General features: G+C 38.5%; 1 protein-coding gene across 1 annotated transcript; it reads left to right on the top strand.

The window, feature by feature from the left end:
• Positions 1–50: 50 nt before the first annotated feature.
• LOC140927548 (ATP-dependent RNA helicase DDX1-like) lies at positions 51–18,026 on the top strand. Its single transcript, XM_073377215.1, has 32 exons — positions 51–100; positions 483–534; positions 1,228–1,291; positions 1,394–1,423; positions 2,240–2,339; positions 2,911–2,958; positions 3,362–3,445; positions 3,549–3,632; positions 3,855–3,931; positions 4,557–4,629; positions 5,014–5,090; positions 5,383–5,436; positions 5,852–5,915; positions 6,276–6,349; positions 7,333–7,356; positions 8,061–8,113; positions 9,064–9,124; positions 9,999–10,070; positions 10,417–10,443; positions 10,932–11,021; positions 11,357–11,407; positions 11,865–11,939; positions 12,792–12,851; positions 13,091–13,142; positions 13,589–13,735; positions 13,996–14,087; positions 14,573–14,645; positions 15,357–15,429; positions 16,320–16,362; positions 16,516–16,611; positions 17,282–17,402; positions 17,577–18,026. Exons 1-32 carry the CDS (start codon positions 82–84, stop codon positions 17,696–17,698), a joined length of 2,232 nt encoding a protein of 743 aa, XP_073233316.1. The 5' UTR covers positions 51–81; the 3' UTR covers positions 17,699–18,026.
• Positions 18,027–18,445: the final 419 nt, after the last annotated feature.

Here is an 18,445-nt window from a genome sequence, read left to right as displayed (position 1 = left end):
AGCAGAAATTCAGCTGTCATTATGAGAATCACTGGCACTACTATTTCCAGTCTCACTCTTTTACAGCGCTCTGGATTCAAAATGGCGGGACACTTTTCAGGTAGACAAGTTTAATATATTTTTGAAGAAAAAACAGTCGCTACAGTTCTTGGAAACTTCCAATTACTGCGTAGTATTTACTTATATATCGTGAAGCTTAAGTTATTTAGATATCGCCCTCATACTATATACCTCGGCCCACACCACGCATCTAGTTCTTTGAAACACGTGTACGTGTTTTTTTCAGCTGTTTTTTCTTGCACACTACAGCTGACATGTACTTGCAGTAGAATGTGTTGGACAGGAAGTGCAGTTGCTTTTCTAGTTCTTGGTTTCATTGTTTCACATTCTGTCCTTGTGTGACTGTGTGATATGAAACCCAGAAAATTCAAAACTGCCAAAGCGATAAAAAGTGTTTAACTTTTCTTATAATAAATTGTTAGAGTTTGGCTTGCTTCCTGAGATTTGCAAAGCAGTGGAAGACATGGATTGGCTGTAAGTATTCTTGACTGATAGATTATCTATTAAACTGAATGAATTTAGATGTTAACCTTTGCAGATCTGACATCGGCCCCAGTTGTTCAAGAGGTGGATGGCACTATCCACCGGATAAATCGCTCTACAGTAGATAGTGCAATACTATTGGTTTCTCCAATACTTATCCACTAGACAGTGGTTTATCAGAAGAATAGTGCTATCCAACGTTTGAACAACCAGGGCCTGGAGATTATCTCTCACAGGCTACCCAGTGACCTGGGGGGAATCCCCTTATAAAAGTGCTAGGGGTGGTTGTTGTCTCGCTTAGGGGCCTAAATTGCAAATTTTGGTCTCATTTAGGGTGTTTGGGAGGGAAAGACATTTGATTTAGCCATTCTGGTATCACTGGGGGCTCTACTTAAAGAAATTTACAAAAAATTGCGTGGTGTCTGTTTTCATCTGGTCTCTTTTAGGGGTCAGTTTAAGCTTGAGCCGAGCCACACCCACATTGGTCTCCCTTAGGGATTTAATTTGAATTTTCTGACAAGCGTCCCCATCAGTTTTATATGGCCTTCCTACCTCGGGCCAAGTGGTACTGTATAGAACAACAACGAAACTCTGTTTTCTGAAAGTCAATCAAAAATTTCAGATATTTGAGCTGCGGGAGACTTAAATTTTTTAATAATATTATTATTGATTTGTTCTTTTCAGTCTACCGACTGATGTTCAAGCTGAAGCCATTCCTCTGATCCTTGGAGGTGGAGATGTGCTTATGGTTAGAACACATTTATTTCACAGTCCAATCATCAGTTCATTTTTGCAGACCAAACACCAAAGTAAATTTTTAATGTTATGCTGATCTGCACTTTCTACACAGGCTGCTGAGACTGGAAGTGGAAAGACTGGGGTATGAAATAAGTTTTCTTTAAGTGATTTTGTAACAAATAGTCATGGTGAGTCGTGGAACTCATCTTGTGAAAAATCATGAGTCCCTGTCCATAACCAATGAGTCCCAGTTAAAAAAACAAGGAGTCTTAAATTGAAAATGTTTGGGCCTTTATGTAACTAGACAGTTAATCTGGAGACAGATGCCAAAACTCTTTATTTTACTGAAATTAAAATATAGTCCTGTATAAAATAAATTATATTTAAAGCACAAAAAAGGCTAAAATAAATATACATTAGAAATCACTCATACAGGATATTCCACCAAACCATCTTCAAATCGATCAATTGTTCATTTCATCCCATGGGTTGCATTTCATCAATTATTTTGCGTCTTTGGTTATTTTTATGCGTCAGGGATAAAGGACGCATAGGCAACAAAATCACTGCTTTAGTGACTACAACACCACTACCCGGTTAAGCTCAGTTGGGAGAGCACAAGTCTGTGGAGCAGGAGGTCACAGGTGTTTTTTTTTTTTTTCAGTTATTCAATATTTGAAAGCCATGCACTTGACTGTTCAGGACTAAAATATCCAAATAATATGGTTTCATAGGTAGAATAATCAGAATTTGTATGGCCTGCCAAAAATTAAAAAAGGCAGGCTATATCTATATCTATTTCAAGCCCTGGCTTTGATGTTGTTATTGTAAGTTGTTTTTTGTTCTTGTGAAATTTATTATAATGTTAATCCAAAAAGCCTCCTAACTATCATAGAAAATTCAAGCCTTGCAGGGCCTGTGACTGACAATGCTATTTTCTTATTCCATTTCTGATCAGGCATTTTGTTTACCTGTGATTCAAATTGTGCATGAAACAGTAAGAGATGCTCTCAGTGGCAAGACTTCTCGTCCTGCCTCCAGTGCAGCTCCATCAACTGGTACAATTTTATAATATATAATTTTATGACTTAAAGGCAACCTTTTGTGCATAAACCCTTTCATTCTCTTGGCTATAGTGAATTAATTGATCTCACTAATAACTCAGTCTGTTGTGGTGTTTAGAAATTACCGGTAGTTCAGTTTGTTGTCTTCGTGTGTATGGCACAAGAGCTCTAAATTAACTTAATCTGATCTAGCATGCCTTGCTTTCAAGGTTTGAGTAAAAGTTAACAGTATTTATTCTCACATGAAGGAATAGTGAGTCGTCACCAAATACTGCTACAGCACAGCCATCACCATCTTTCTTGGCCCCTTAAACGAAATTGCATGGGCATCTGTACTGTACATTCAGGGTTTTAGTGTCCATGAGAATAGTTTCACTCCAAAAGTCAATTTTATGGATTGAGGGAATTATGTAATATCTATAAAATTGCATCTCAGTGCACATATATGTTCTTTTAAAGAATTTATCTTGAGTATATTAATTTGAATTTGTATGAATACTCTGGACAGACGTATTTATAAATTCTAATCTGACACTTGACTTCTCAAATTTCATTCCGTTATTAGCACCAACCACTTTTAGAATGAGTCAACATGACAGAGACCAAGATTTTGGTGAGTATTTAAATTAAGACCTGTTTCAGATGACACACTTTTCATCCAGAGACGTTAATCCAAATTTGGGCTGATCTTATTGACAGCAATAAGTAAGCCTATTGATCATTCATATGCTGACCTAATAAGCTCAGATCTCAGTACAAAAAGATTGCAATAAATAAACTTATGCATTAAGTTCTGGGCTCTAAAAAACTTGAATTCAATTCGTTTCAACAACCTGTGCAGTAGTCATCTTCAGAGTCAAGAGTGAAGATGACTACCGTACAGGTTGTCGAAACGTCAGTCACTGTCAACAACAACAGTCCTATTCAGGACTACATTCACCCGGACGATCAAACTCAACCTACTATTTTATTATTATTTTTAATAAATATTTATGACATTATGCCCTGGTTTGTAGCCATTGATGAGAAAGGTCTACTGTGCCAAAGTCGCAATCATTTTAGATGGCAAGGATGCCGCTCCACTCTCGGTGTTAAGCAGGGTAAGTCCATTATACAGTGAATCATTTATCTAATTTTGTGTGCACACGTTGTGTCCTAGGTCAAACTGTTAAAAACGTATTATTACCTTCATCATTGCCATAGGCATGTACTACTATGAAGCTACTGTAACAGATGAGGGTCTTTGCCGTGTTGGGTGGGCCACAGATCTCGCATCTCTAGATCTTGGTAAGTTTAATGACCAATTAGTTTAAAATGTCCATTGTCCCCCAAAGAAGCAGTCAAAATGTTTGAGCTGTGAACCTCAATGAGGAATGGCTTGAAACTGATAAATGTGTTGTAAATTTACCATGAAAGTACAGCAAACAGCAGAAACAAGTCCTATTAAATCTTTATTTCTCCTGCTTTATAACTGTTTTTAATTAATGTGTTAATGTTGTTGACCTTCAGGAACTGATAAACAAGGATATGGGTTTGGAGGAACTGGCAAAAAGTCATTTGGAAGACAATTTGACACCTACGGAGAGGTAGAGTATTATAAGAAGATAACTACACTGTTTAATAATCAGCTGATTATTACCTCGTTATGTTTTTTTTTATAATTAATACATTCACAAAAATAACTTCCTTCTTATTGGATTCAATGGAGTGAATATTTTTACAGTAACTGCAATGATTGACTAATTTGTCTGTGGGTAATTTGATGATGCTGTGGTCCTATCAATGGCTCTATTAAAATATCTCTTGAGTGATCCACAGTTTGAATTAAAAAATCTGTGCAAGTTGTCAACTGGTCTTCTGCAGGGGTAGAGCGGTAGTTAATTCTGAACATTATAAGACGTAAAACTGTTCAGCTCTGACTACTAGTAGATCTTCAAGATCAAAATTGGCTTCTGGTAAGTTGAGAAACCCTACCAACCTTGACTTCCATTGTTCTAGCCTTGTTTACTTTGGTTTTGTTCTGCACCTTGAGTGGCTTCTAGTACACTTATCCCTATGAGACCTTGAAAAAACTACTAAATTTATAGAGATGGCACTATTGAGTGGTCCTTGCCAATTGTATATTCATGACGTAAGTAGAAATGACATGAATTTGTTATCTAAGAACTCTATGAACTAAGAAATGTACTTTTTTGTCTATTTATTCTCCAGCCATTTGGAATCAATGATACTATTGGATGCTATATCGATCTTGATAATGGATCTATAAAATTTAGCAAAAATGGTAAAAAATTAACTTGATACAATGTTTAATATTGTCATTATTCACTGCATTAAGAATAGTCCCATGAGGCTTACTTGGTCAAGTTCAACTTCTGTGCATGATGTTTTCATCTGAGATGTTAAAAGTTCCCTCTGTGTTTGAGATTTTGAACACTTGGGCACCTAAGGTTTTAAGTCAAAAGAACAACACTGGTCTACATAAAATAGAGCCATTGGCAGGCCTTGCCGAGAGGGAATTTAATTAGAAATATTGGTAATGCACCTGAACATGAATTTAATTATGGGGAATTTAATAAATTATTAAATTTCTAATTATTAGAAATATTGTAGTGTACCTGAACATGAAATCTGACTGGTTTGCATCAAATGTTACATTGTTTTGTAGGAGTGGATTTAGGCAAGGCATTTGAGATTCATCGAAGCTTTCAAGGAAACACCTTTTTTGCTGCAGTTGTGTTAAAGGCAAGTAGAAAGGAATTGCAAGAGATCCTATATGTAGCTTGCTCTGATCCAACATGACAATCGTCATTTGATTGAGGGTATTACACAGTATTAAAATGTTGTAGGGAATTATAAAGTTTATCAGAATTTGCAGTATTCCAGACATGTCAACTGCAAAAAAATGTACTTCATACAGCAAGAAAAAATAAGAAGTAAAGTCACTCAATGCTTCAGTGTATCCGTCTGTAGAAGTGTGTTTTAACTTCTGTGATTATTCTAATATTTTTTTCACTGTTTTTTCTATGATATGCAGAATGCAGAGCTGTTGTTTAACTTTGGTGATTCACCATTTCAATATCCTCCCAAGGTACAGTGGAAAATTAATGAGTTATTCCTAAAAAAGTCTGGGTAATTCTTGAAGCATTTTTGGCTCCAGTAAGTTACAGGGCTGTCATTAGTCAAATAAAACAAGTATAGGAAGATTTGTGGGACGAATGATTGGCTACTTTCCCTGACAGTACAGGTTTTTACATAATGTTGAACCTTAATAGCAGCCCTGAATGATGGCATTGCTTTGTCTTTGTAAAGTCCATTGATTGCACCTTGCTTTCTACATGCCATTTCATCTTATAAATGCTTACTCTGTGTTTATTTAGTGCTGAAGTTGCCTTAAATAGCATATTTACCTGCCCCTTTAAGCTCTCTGAAATCCCTATGAAATCACCGTCGGTTCTCGTATACTTTAAGTTTTACATTGCACTGCTATATTGTATATATTTAAGGGTGGATACACAGCACTGTCCAAAGCCCCAGCTAATGCAGTGAGTGCATCAAATATGATAGGAGGTATGCTATTATCTGTTACCATCCAGAGGGCACAGTCTATTTAATTCTGTTTCCTTCTCAGACAGAAAGTTCTTAAAAATTCTGCATTTGGTGAGGGACAGATTCCAAGTGACTTGTCAAAGTGTCTTGCAAAGAATGATACAACAAAATATGATAGAATGTTGGCTTCAGAAAATTCAGTTTTTTGGCAACCTGATTCAATGTATGAAAGCAAATTAGGCCTAACTTTTTTTATTGCTGCCCAGTCCAATGGGACGTCATTTTTCACTTAAAGTCCCTTTTCGAGACACTCGACTGTTACAGTATCAAAAAGTTATTTACTTTTTTTATCTTCCTATTTGCTTTTAAAAATATTTCCAGGAGCATCAGCTGCTGCACAGCCCAAATCTGGAAAGTTTAGCAACAAATGTAGTCCATCTGCAATCATAATGGAGGTACTGTGCATGAATTGCAGTGTTTTAGTTTCACCAAGTGCTATTGTTACACTGAGCAGGAGTCACATCAAGTTGTGTTTTAATTATCACAATTTATAGTGCTAATATTGTGAGGCAACCATTCTGCTCATTAAGTTCCATTACTGACAGGCAACTGGTTTTCTGCGCATTTGATCATTTGATATATGTTAATTTGCGCAATACCAAATAATAAATATTATTATTATTTTAACCCTTTACTCAAATCTCTAATGCTGTTATGTTGTGCTCTGTGATCATTCCTACGTCCGGCTAAAAACTCTACCATTCAACACGTTAGCTGAATGGAATGAATAAGGCAATAAATCAGTAATTTAGGTTTCAATGTATTTATTACCAAGTACTACTTGAGGTCACAATGTTTATACATGTACTTTCCCTGCTGGAGATAGGACGGCCATTTTTAGGGTGTTATTCCTGCAATGTGAAGGGTCAAGCAAAGCAAAGGCTGCATCTTCTTCCTCAATTTTAAGAGGAAATCAGCAGGAAATAAGAGGGAATTAGCAGACTGAAACTTCGTGTCTGCTTTTGGGCCTACATTGTGGCTTGTTATTTTTAATTTGGTGTTAACTTTTAACCGCTTTTCATTAGAACTAAACTGCGACAGTAGTTTTTAAAGCAGCAAAGACATAAATGTGCACCTCAGCTGTACCTGTTGTCATGACACTGATGGCCTCTTAACTCTTTAAGCCCTAAGAGTGATCAGCATCAAATTTCTCCTTGTAATATCAGTGCTTTGTAAGACAGAGTGGTCATGAGAATTACGCGCATGATCACACAAGATGAACTTTCTTGATATTTTATCAACTTCTTCCCACTACTTCTGTGAGAAATGAATAGGGGCAACAAATGAGAATTCAAATTTTGATCTTAGGGTTTAAAGGCTTAAATTCATCATTTTACCTTGACATGAATACTTACCCTGTGTGAATTCTCTTTTACAGCCTTCAAGAGAACTGGCTCAACAGGTGAGGTTTTTAATAATATCCTAGCTTTTATTGGTCTCCTATAGTTATAAAGTAACAGTTGCTTGATAAAGTGAAATAGCTCGTATGTAATTTACAGGTCAGCTGCTAAATAAGTGATCAGTAGCCAGGTGCTGGGTTTAAAATTTCCTGGGGCTGGATGGGGAACCAGTTGGAAGGTTGGCACTTATTTGAAGCTTAGGGCAATGACTTATGTTTGCTATTCACATTACATTGCTTTTGTTTCAAGTGAATTTTAACATAGTAAGGCAAATACAGAGCACATCGTTGTAGTATTCCAGTCTACTTTAAGGCAATTTTTTGTGTCACTATACTCGACCTTGGCAAAGAGTAATTTTCATGCAAAGGTCTAGATCAGCCAAGTCGTCTCAAAATTTGTTTAAACGATCATAACGATGCAGTAGTCTCCCATGCAGACGTTTTTAGGGGAGTTGGAAGGAGGAAATATGACACCCCTAAAACGCCTGGGTGGGAGACTAGACGATCCAGTGAAAACGCCACTGATGTGATGCGGAACGATCTGGACAATTAGAGAAACAGGGATTGCCTGGATAAAAATGAAGTATATTTATAGCTGTTTCCCATACAAACGTCTGTATCAAAGATGTGCCGTTTTGGGGAAACTTGGCGCTATTTACGTTAATGGTTTGTAGTCGTAATATTGCCCTTGTCTCTGAATATCACAGACCCACAATCAGATATCAAACTTCAGGAAGTTTTTACCAAATCCTCAAGTGAAGTAAGTTTTCATGTTATCGTCAGTAGCTTATTCTATTATATATATATATACATACTAGCGATGATCAAAGCATGATTTGAACATGATTACGGAATACGTCAAATAATCTCGATGCCCTGCCGCCTCCCTCTTCATTGCCTAGTTAGAGATTAGAGACCTTTAGATTCTAAGACGAGAACGACTACGAGTACGAGATTTTCTCAATAGCAAAAAGTACTCGCGCGTGAGCCAGCGTCATTTTGGCGGGAAAACGTGGTAGCCGTTGTCACTCTACTACGAGTTTTAGCGAGAGTGTCGTAATGGCGGGAACAAGTTATTAGAAGTTTTAGCATTTTGCAATCTGGAGAGGGTTCAACGTCTTTCAATAACCATAACAGTGCTAACTTTTCTAGGGAGAAAAAGTACAGTGAAGAATTCCGGGGTGTCTATTTTTTGACAATACGCGAAAAAACTTTAAATCAAATATCTTAGTCGTAGTCGTTCTCGTCCGCGAATCTGAAAGTTTCTATTATGTCATTCGCCCATGTGATATCTGCGGGGATTCAAGACAGGTATCCCAAGATCCGTTAGATCAACAACGGTTGTCTATACAGTCTCACTTCATTCTGTATTAGGAGTGCATGAGTTCTTCTACGTCAAACGCAATAAACTTCAAGAACGCACTTCAAGTATAAACGCAACTTCCAAAATTAAACTTTAATTTTTATCGTAGTGTTTCACTTGTTCCAGTAAAGAGTAATTTGGCAAAGGGTACAACAGCTGTAAAAGAAAAAAAATACTGGCATCTTCATTACTGGTGATCCAGTAGATTTCATTATGGCCCTACTACAGTCTAGGTTAAAGAGAGAAGGTTTTAAAAAACCAAGATGACCATAGTATAACCAGTTGTGCTGTTTACAAGCGTGGCCGTTCAGTTGAACGCCGAAGTGCACTTTTTTTTTAACTTTTAGGGAGGTACTACTGATTGGCGGAGAGAATGTCAAGACACAAGTTCAGCAGTTAAATGAAGGAGTAAGTTCACAGCGTGATTCTTTGAGTAAGTGCATGTGCACGAATAATCACACCTTTTCAAAGCCAAAATTAAGCAATTAAGCAACTCCCCGTGAAATACCGCCTTTTTTCCCTCCCAGAGTACTATTCTATTTCCAAATACAAGAGCCTCAAGGAGGAGGCGAGAGTTCACTGAGGGTGGGGGGGGGGGGGGGGGGAGCTGTGGAAGTACTCGCGCGGAAATGGTTTATTTAACAGGATCTTGAACAGCTCTTAATGGTGGATTTTGACCTTGAAGCGGTTGTTTCTAATCTGTTGGATAATCAAGCTTGTTTTTGCACCTCCACAACGTCATGCCTTCCACGCGGTATAATCTAGCGTGCAGAAGAGGCGCTATTTTTTCGCGTCTTTCGGGCGAACGAAGCACGAAGCGCGCGTGATGCGCGAGACACGTGCGACCTGGGAAGGCCCGGAAAGCGCCTTCTCTCGTCGTTATGCTTCGCGCTTGCCTTCACTCGCCTGAAAAGGGCGTAAAAATAACGTTTGTTGTGCAGGCAAAGTTATCAGCTTGTGTTACGTCTTGATGGTGGAAACCCTTAGTCGGTAGAACTGTGCACGTATGGGCGGGCTCTTTGTATAATAAGCGGTATCCTTTTGTTCCGCAAAGAGCCTTGGAGCTTCTAATATCAAATAATTTTTGTGCTGCTCATGTCCAAGAGGGATAGATATTAGCAGACGCTCGTGGAATTCAAAAGAAAAAGAAGGATACCTAATTGCTGAATGAATATTAGTTCTAAATAGTTTGAGTGGTGCGCTGTTTCTCCTAACTTGTCCATCATCACCAGTGATAACATTTTGTAATAATTTTTTTTCCTTTTCTATTTTGTTTGCATAGGTAGACATAGTGACGGGTACACCGGGAAAACTTGATGATTTTATTTCAACTGATAAAATTAACCTCTCTCAGGTATTCTGTGTCATTGTTTATACCATGTGATAATTTCAACTGCCAACGTTTCAGAGCAGTCCGTTGTTTAATAGGCCATTTGAACGATGGCTTCACTTTACTACTACTGCTACCAGAATCCTTCAGGGTTTTTAGTTCTGGGGGAAACATTTATGGCTTTTGTTATTTAAACATTACTAGGATTACCAAATTTAGATATGAAATAAAAAACGAAATGAATTCTGGGGCGCTTACCTTACCGGGCCTTTCGAGAAACGGGCCCCTTGTCTAAATAGTAAAAAGCCAATTGGCTATTTGCTTTTTGATTTAATATAACTTAAATTTAGCTATACCATTAATTTTTCAGGTCCGATTTTTTGTCCTGGATGAAGCGGTATGTTTAACGGTTAAAATGGTCATAAAGTCGCTTGAACGGTTTGTTTAGAGGCGATATATGTGTTCTATAAATATGGTTAATTTTGCTGTAGCCTTGTGAGGAAATCCTTTGCGTCAACTGAGAAGTAGCCTTCGGCCGAAGATCTGTCGTCTACACACCTAAATTAGTACTTTCACGCAATTTTTTATCCATAAGAATTGTTTTGAGTTTTTTTTTATCTGCTCATTTTCTATTTTTGAGGGATATGTATACGTGAAGCTTTCTAATAATTCCCTCCTCGAATGATTCAAGGAGGCCATCAATCCCTCAGGTCACGAGCACGCTAACGCTAGCCCTGTACTGAGACCTTCTTGGGCTTCGTCAGGTGTTCCTACCCCTCAAAAGCCCGCCAAGGAAAGTTTGTGTAGAAAGCTGCGAACACGGCGCTTTACAAACTTGATTTGATTATTTAGTGTTAACCTTGCATCTGCGTTTTTTTTTTTCAGGACGGTTTACTTTCACAGGGAAACCAGGACCTGATTCTGAAAATCTTTAGTAAAATTCCTAAAATGAGTCCAGATGGTAAACGGTTACAGGTAATTAGCTCAACTCATTTGATAAACTTATCATAGCCACAGCAATCAATTATTCCTCTAGCTCACATATACCTGAGCAATCTTTGCAACGTGACGAAGCTATAAAAACACACGCTCGACTCTAATTGAAATACGTTCGAACAAGTCTTAAATCGTTTTGGTTTCACTTTGACGCAATATGAGGTCCAATATGCCTAGCTTCAATAGGGAAAATAGGAACCTTTTTTCAGCAATACGCATACACTGAAGGGAACTAACAGCTCATAGACTTTATTGAGAGGCTTCTTTTGACGTAACACTATTCCAACCAACGGGCTTTGCCTCTTGTTTTACAGATGATTGTGTGTTCAGCAACCCTTCATTCTTTTGAAGTCAAGAAACTAGCTGTGAGTTTGACAATCAATGACTTATCATTCACTGAGAGAAATAGAGTTAGTAGGAAGAAATTTGTGCTTTATCCTGTCATGTTTAAACAAAACAAATCAAGCTACTTTCGCTGGATCGACTTCGACGGAATCTGTAATTCGTCTCGTGGTATAGGGTCATCATCTCTTGCAATGTCCAAGAAGGATGAAATGTCGAAGTTTTCTTTAGACGCAAAAGTTATTTGGGTATAAATTCGCGGTGTTTTGAAGTTGTCTGTGAAAGTAAAATAGGGTGTCCATCGAAACTCCCAATAAATTGAGTCCGTCGTAAGGGTACTTCACATGACCGTAGTGGGGATACTCAGTCCTATAAGGTATGGTTCTCAGAGTTTTTTCCTTTGTAGGCAATCACCATTATTCACCTACGTGGTTTTGATTATGTCTTTGTAACTATGTAACGTGGATCCTTTCGTCCTAGGATAAAATTATGCATTTTCCAACGTGGGTTGATCTCAAAGGCCAGGATGCTGTTCCTGAAACCGTTCACCATGTGGTAATATGCAATCTGTTGGTTTTGCAGAGATTTTTTCTTTATCCCTTTAAGTGCCAACAACGCAAATTTTCTCCTAACAGTGTCCATACTTCATCAAGTGGAAACGGTTTTGGGGAACTAATAAAATGATCACCAAAGGGAAAATGCTTTGATCTTTTAGTAAATTCTCCCAACTAATTCTTTAAGGAAATGTATGGAGATCAGTCAGGAGAATTTGTATGTGGATATTGGGTCTTAAAGGGTTAAGTAACTTGTTAACTTGCAATCAGCTAAGCCTGGTGTTCTTGTGATAGCTACAGTCGCTGAAAGAAATCCAGCTATGCATATGAACGATTATAGTGACTTATGTGAAAATCAGGCTTGAGATAAAACTAAAGTCTATCTTATATTATCCATAGGTCGTGCGCTCAAACCTCACTGCGGTTAAAATACTTTCTTAGATTCCTGGTTTATCTCACTTTCGTTTCTAGAACATGCTGTTCAGAAAGAAGTGTAGCGTTTCTCGATTTTATCAGCAATTATAAACAAAAAAGCAATAGCCCAGTTCCCAGTTCCCCCGAAGCTACTGAAATAAAAATGATTTTTTTTCTCATGTAAGTAAAACTAATTTAGCAATAAAGGTTTTTAAACATAGCCTCGTTTTGAAAGTGAGAGATTTTGGAGCTCGGACATGGCCTATTTGACCTTCTTCTTCTCGCACATGTCCTCTTATCTCGTGCGCGTTTCTCCTACTTGCGCCCACACTTCTTATGTGTGATTACGCAGCATAGAAACTGGCTAGATAACAACGGAGTAATTTGGCATGACTCCACCGACCTTTGCCTTATTTCTTTCTTTTTTTTTATTTTTTAGGTTTGCCATGTTGATCCCAGGATAGACACCTCGTGGCAAAAAAACAAAAATAAAGTTAAGGTGGGTACAGATGTCCCCTTGTTCAGCAAGCGTCAAAACAGGAGGGAAGAGGAGGAAAGACTTAAAAGAAGAGGAAACGGACAGAAAAGGAAAGGGACTTCCTGTCCATTTTTCCTTTCGTGCTTATTTCCCCCTCCCTCCCCTCCCCTCCCCTCCCCTCTCCTTTTTTGCGCCTGCCACGCAGGCTTTGATAATTAGTAAACTATAAGTAAATCATCAACAGGTCTCTTTTCATTTAGACGGATGGCATTCACGCGAAAGACAACATAAAATCCGGCGGTCAAAGTCCAGGTACTAACGAATTTTTATTATTCTACATTGTACTCATAAACTGTCTTCTCATTGGCTAAATGAAAATTGATTATAATATTTAGAATTATGGTTATAATAGAAACATTTTCTCCGATTCAAGGTATGTGGCTTTCTATCATTGTCACGTTTTCTATCAAAACAATTACATATAGATGTGTCCCAATGGATCAGTGATGGATTATATTTTAGTAATTTTAAAAGAAATTTCCGAGCATAACTTCTCTTACAACTGTCGTTTGGTGCGGAATCGAAGAAACACAGTAGGCGTCGCGCCGAAAGCCCATGCATTTTACAATTTTATCATGGGCAGTGACCAGACAGAATAAAGTGGTAGTTGTTGTGCTCGTTTACTGCATTGTAAAAAAAGGTTCAGTAGTCTCATTTTGTTAACTTTTTTGTGCTTATTCATTTCCCTTTGCGATCAGAATCTCTGTCTCAAGCTGTGAAGATTCTTAAAGTAGAATACCTTGTTGCGGCTATTAACGAACATAAGATGGACCAAGCCATCATCTTCTGTCGTACAAAGCTGGATTGTGACAACGTAGAGAAGCACTTAGTCTCTGTAGGGGGAGGTAAGATCAGAGAATAAATACCACAGGTCATTTCGGTGGCTAGGATACGCTTGCACTATCCCAAACTCCTAAAGAAGAATGATTTAATTCTCGACTTTGTAGAGAATTAAGTGAAACTGAAGATATTGGGGGTACTTTTACTTGCTTTTGCTTCTTGAAGTGGCAGTGAGTATAATATTTAATACTATTTTGCCAGGTAATTTAAGAAATTGTATGCTTGTATCTTCGCGTAAACAAGCCTCTTCCTTTTTTATATACAGGTCCTAATGCTATGGTCAACGAGTATTCATGTGTATGCCTTCATAGTGACAGATCCCCACAGGAAAGGAAATCCAACTTGCAAGCTTTTAAGGTACCAGTAATCACTTAAAGAGAAATGAGTTCAAATTGTGTGAATGCTCGTTAAAATAAGTAACGGTTTTTCGACCCGACAGTGTTGGCAGTGTTGGAGAGTAACTAAAATCCTATTTAAAATGGTAAACTTTTACTAGTGAGTTGTGAATGCAAATGGGAAGTTTGGTAAGTAGGAAAGAAGCGTTGTCCTGTAACCGAGGTTGTATGTTCATTAGAGAGAGTTCATTTTGTACAAGGTTTGCGCTTCTTCTACTAACGTCATTCCCCACTCAACAAACTATACAGGGAATGGGTACTAGCATTCGATGCAACGATTAAGCGTTACTTGTGATTGGTTAATGGTTGCCATGGATACCATCGACTCGACCAATCACAACTGACGCTTTTCTATCTAAACGATCCCCGAAATCACTGCAACCAATACTTGTGCCCATTCTCCCTAGAGTTTCTGAAGTGGGGAATTCCCTTTTTTGTATCTTGAAGGAGGGTGAAGTGAGATTCCTTATCTGTACTGACGTTGCGGCAAGAGGTATTGACATCACTGGTGTGCCATATGGTAAGTCTTGACTTAGAACAATTTTTTATCTTCCTATAAATACGGGTGCTACTGTTAAATTCTATCCTTGGTGACCCAAGAGCAGTCAGTTGTGTCAGGAGTAATGGCGCCACGAAAGTTAAGGAGAGCACTCGCTCGTGCTTCAGAACTCTTTTTGCGCCATTTCTTCCGAATGACTGGCTCTGGGTCTCCGAAGATGGTTAAGTTTCTGTTCAACGGTTTGTAAATTATTTGGACAAGACTTGGCTGCCTTTGCGTAGAAGCAATTGTAATCTCCTAATACAAAATGTAAATGAATACAGACTCAAACGCTAAATAAGGCTTAGTAAGGCTAATAGGTCGTTTTAGCTACGATGACGGCGACGGCAACGAGAACGTCAAAAAAACAATAAGGTTTATTGAGCAAAACAATAAGTTTGCACGTGCATCACGCTTTTTTCTGCATTTCTTTGCCGTTACTGCACCACTACGACGTGAAAATGCCTAATTTCACGTTTTATGGAGGACGTAAACAAGTGACGACGAAATTTTCTTTCTCTTTCTAGATTTAAGTGCGGTCCCCAAGAAATCAACTCCAAAGAAATTTGCCTAAATTAGACATTTTCAGCGAACGACAAAGTTTGAAAAAACGCCAATATATTTTAAAAGTGACGTTTTCGCTGCCGTCGCCTTCGTCGATGCTAAAACTCCCTATTTTCTTTCCTTTTCCAGTTGTGAACGTGACATTCCCAGATGACAAACAGAACTATGTTCACAGAATCGGTCGAGTAGGAAGAGCAGAGAGGTAACTATGAACTGAAATAATAATCGGCTCTGTCCTGAGAGGGAGGAGGAAAGCTGTCCGTTTATGCTGGGAATCAATGGGCGGTGCGGTTTTGAATCATGACACTGTTCAAATTATTAGTGTATATTTAGTTGTTTTTTTTTTTTCGCTTGACACACCTAGTTAATTAGTACCGATTTTATTTGAAAGTTATAATCATATGTATGATAAGATGATCGTTGGAAATTAAAAGAGTTTGTTGTAGAGCGAGCTTAAGGTGTAGTTCCAGAAAACATCAATACACCTTCCCGCCTAACGGAGGGCAAAGGAAATTCCTAGGGAAAGGTGAGTCTAAAAGGAGGCAATTTCCGAGATGGTAGACTGTTCACAGTCCCCTATTTTTCAGTGTGATCGTCGAGATCGAGTGCGTCTTACCGTTAATGGCGGCCATCTTGATTTCACGGAAAAATAGGGGACTGTGAACAGTCTACCGAGAGGGTTGGGTGGTGGCTTCTCGAGGTCTTTTTTCCGGGGGCTCCAAGATTGCAGAGATACTAAAAACTAAAAGCTGGGCCTCGTCTATTGTATGAGCTATCACTTATTTTACTGTTAATCGGTGTTTCAAAACAAGAATCATTGTTGATGATCTTTCATTTACGGTAGGCTAACGTAATCGTTCTTTTTGATACAATTAGGGGGGGGGGGGGGGGGGGGTCATTAAACACTGTTGCCTCCCTGGGCGGGTGTTATTTTCTAGAACTACACGTTGTCCTGATAAAGGGCATCATCTGAGAAGGGATGCGCGCAGTGTATCTTAACATCGTGTTCGCGTTAAGTTCCTTTCAGTCCAGTTTTATCTGTGAAGTACAAGAGGTTCATTTTTCTTCGTGTTTGTCATTTTTCTCTCGTAGGATGGGCCTGGCACTTTCACTCGTTTCAGATGTGAAAGAAAAGGTAACATACATGGGATACCTTTGAAATGTAGAATGTAGCTTTTTGAGGACAACTTTTGCGTCCTTTCATTGTAAATAAAGCTCCGTAAACGTTTCAGAACTGAGCTTCGCTGAAAGGTTATCTGTTTCATTGTTTTTTCTTTCTTCATGTCAGGTATGGTACCACTCGTGTCCTAACCGAGGTAAAGGATGTAACAACACGCGCTTAAAAGATCAGGGTGGCTGTGCCATTTGGTATGACGAGAAACAGGTAAATACACGTAGACGTTTCTTTCTTTACTTGTGTATTTATCGAATTTATGTTCATAAATCATCAGCGAGCAGTTTCTTTTTAGAACGATTTTGGCGCGTATTCAGTCAGCAAAACCTACAGACCTGAAAATGGTTAATTTGACTTTTTAATGACGTTTAAATCTTTTACTTTGAATGGGTCCATAGAGGGAGCGGAGCTTTCACTTTCACTCTGAGGAAAAGGTGCTCTAAAATGTATAAACATCGCGCCATAAGCCTAGTATGGGAGTTGCTTGCCCCGGTTTACGGGCTGCTAATTGTACAGGCTGCGAGGAAGGAGAACGCGCGCGTGTCCTCCTCTCTCGCGTGCATGCAGATGACCCTCCAATAAGCAGCCACCCTCCACTAAGCGGCTAGTAATGAAGTCCCGAAATAATTTCCGAAAAAAGTGGGAAATTAAACCTCTATAAATGGGGGTTGACTGCTTAATAGAGGTTTCGTCATAAATATAATTAGCATAATCTTAAGCAGAAACGTATGCCGTTAAAATGAAACCAAACTAAGTGTTTCAAAAGCTTAGTGGCCGCTTAATGGAGGTAACAACAATGGGAGACCTCTGTCTAGCCTAGCCTGTCTAGCCTTCCACGTCTTGTCTATTTCTCTTGATATCTCTGATTAAATTCTCTCAGTATCTAGCAGATGTGGAAGAGCACCTAGGTGAGACCATCTCTGTCATCCAACCTAACATGAAAGTGTCAGTCAACGAATTTGATGGCAAAGTGCAGTACGGCGAGAAACGACGAAGAGTAGGTAAGGACTGGGTCTTGAGACATCAACCTTTGTTTCTCAATAGTGTTTTTCCGTGCTGCTTTTCATTTCTCAATATTTAATGGCAGAAAAATCGGTTATTGCTTTTTTGTTTGTCGGTTTGTTTGTTTTTACTTTCATCACCATGTATCGCTCGTTTTATTCTTTTCTGAACAGGGACAATGTTTGAGACACACACAGCAGAACTGGCGCCATCAGTCAGAGAATTGGCAGAAATGGAATTCAAAGCCCAGACATCATTCCTTAGTTTGCAACACAGAGACTGGATGAAGCATTAACGTGCGGCATTTCACGTTTGATTTTTCTGCTTCATTAAATCCCTAGTGAGAAAAATTGAGGTAAAACAAACGCAACGAAAACCAGCTATCAGCCTTCACTGAGCTAATTGGGTTTGGTTAATAGCGTCCGTCTTTCGGATAAGGTGATATGGTCACGGACTCCGCAAAGCAGAGCAGTTGTAAGAACTGGATCAAACATGTTGCTGTTATAAAATGAGAAGGTTTGCCTTATTGATCCATAACCTTTACTAACCTCAACCGAACCAGGCGTCAGCCTTGCACAGGGCTTGCTTACAAGCTACTCTAACCTTGGAACGGGACAGAATTAGTCGAACAGTTCATCAAGTAAATGCAGACAAATAAAAATACTATTAATAACAATTTTGCAACTTTCTCCATTCCGATACATGCTTATGCACTGAAGTCACGCATACGTTCTAGCGTATCTCTTCCTCAGTTGAAAAAACCCTTTGGATTGGTTGAGTGGATTTATTTATTGCCATTGTCAACCACGCTAAGCTTCGTTAATGATGAAAAAATCTGGTATTCTGATATCAATGCTCAGTTTCCCTCACCTTTACACTTTATTTATGCAATTACACCGCTACTTTACATAATTTAAGACTATAACCGACAAGTATCATCCTTACTTTATAGCAAATACAAAGACTATTCAGTAATTTATTTTTGATGTTAGCGTTTTAAGAGTTAACTTTTACAATAGACCATTTCCGAGTTCCAAAAACT

Source organism: Porites lutea, chromosome 2, assembly GCF_958299795.1.
Source record: "Porites lutea chromosome 2, jaPorLute2.1, whole genome shotgun sequence".
Classification (NCBI taxonomy): Eukaryota; Metazoa; Cnidaria; class Anthozoa; order Scleractinia; family Poritidae; genus Porites; species Porites lutea.
Note: the sequence above shows the minus strand (reverse complement) of the source record. Positions and strands in the feature narration are given on the sequence as shown.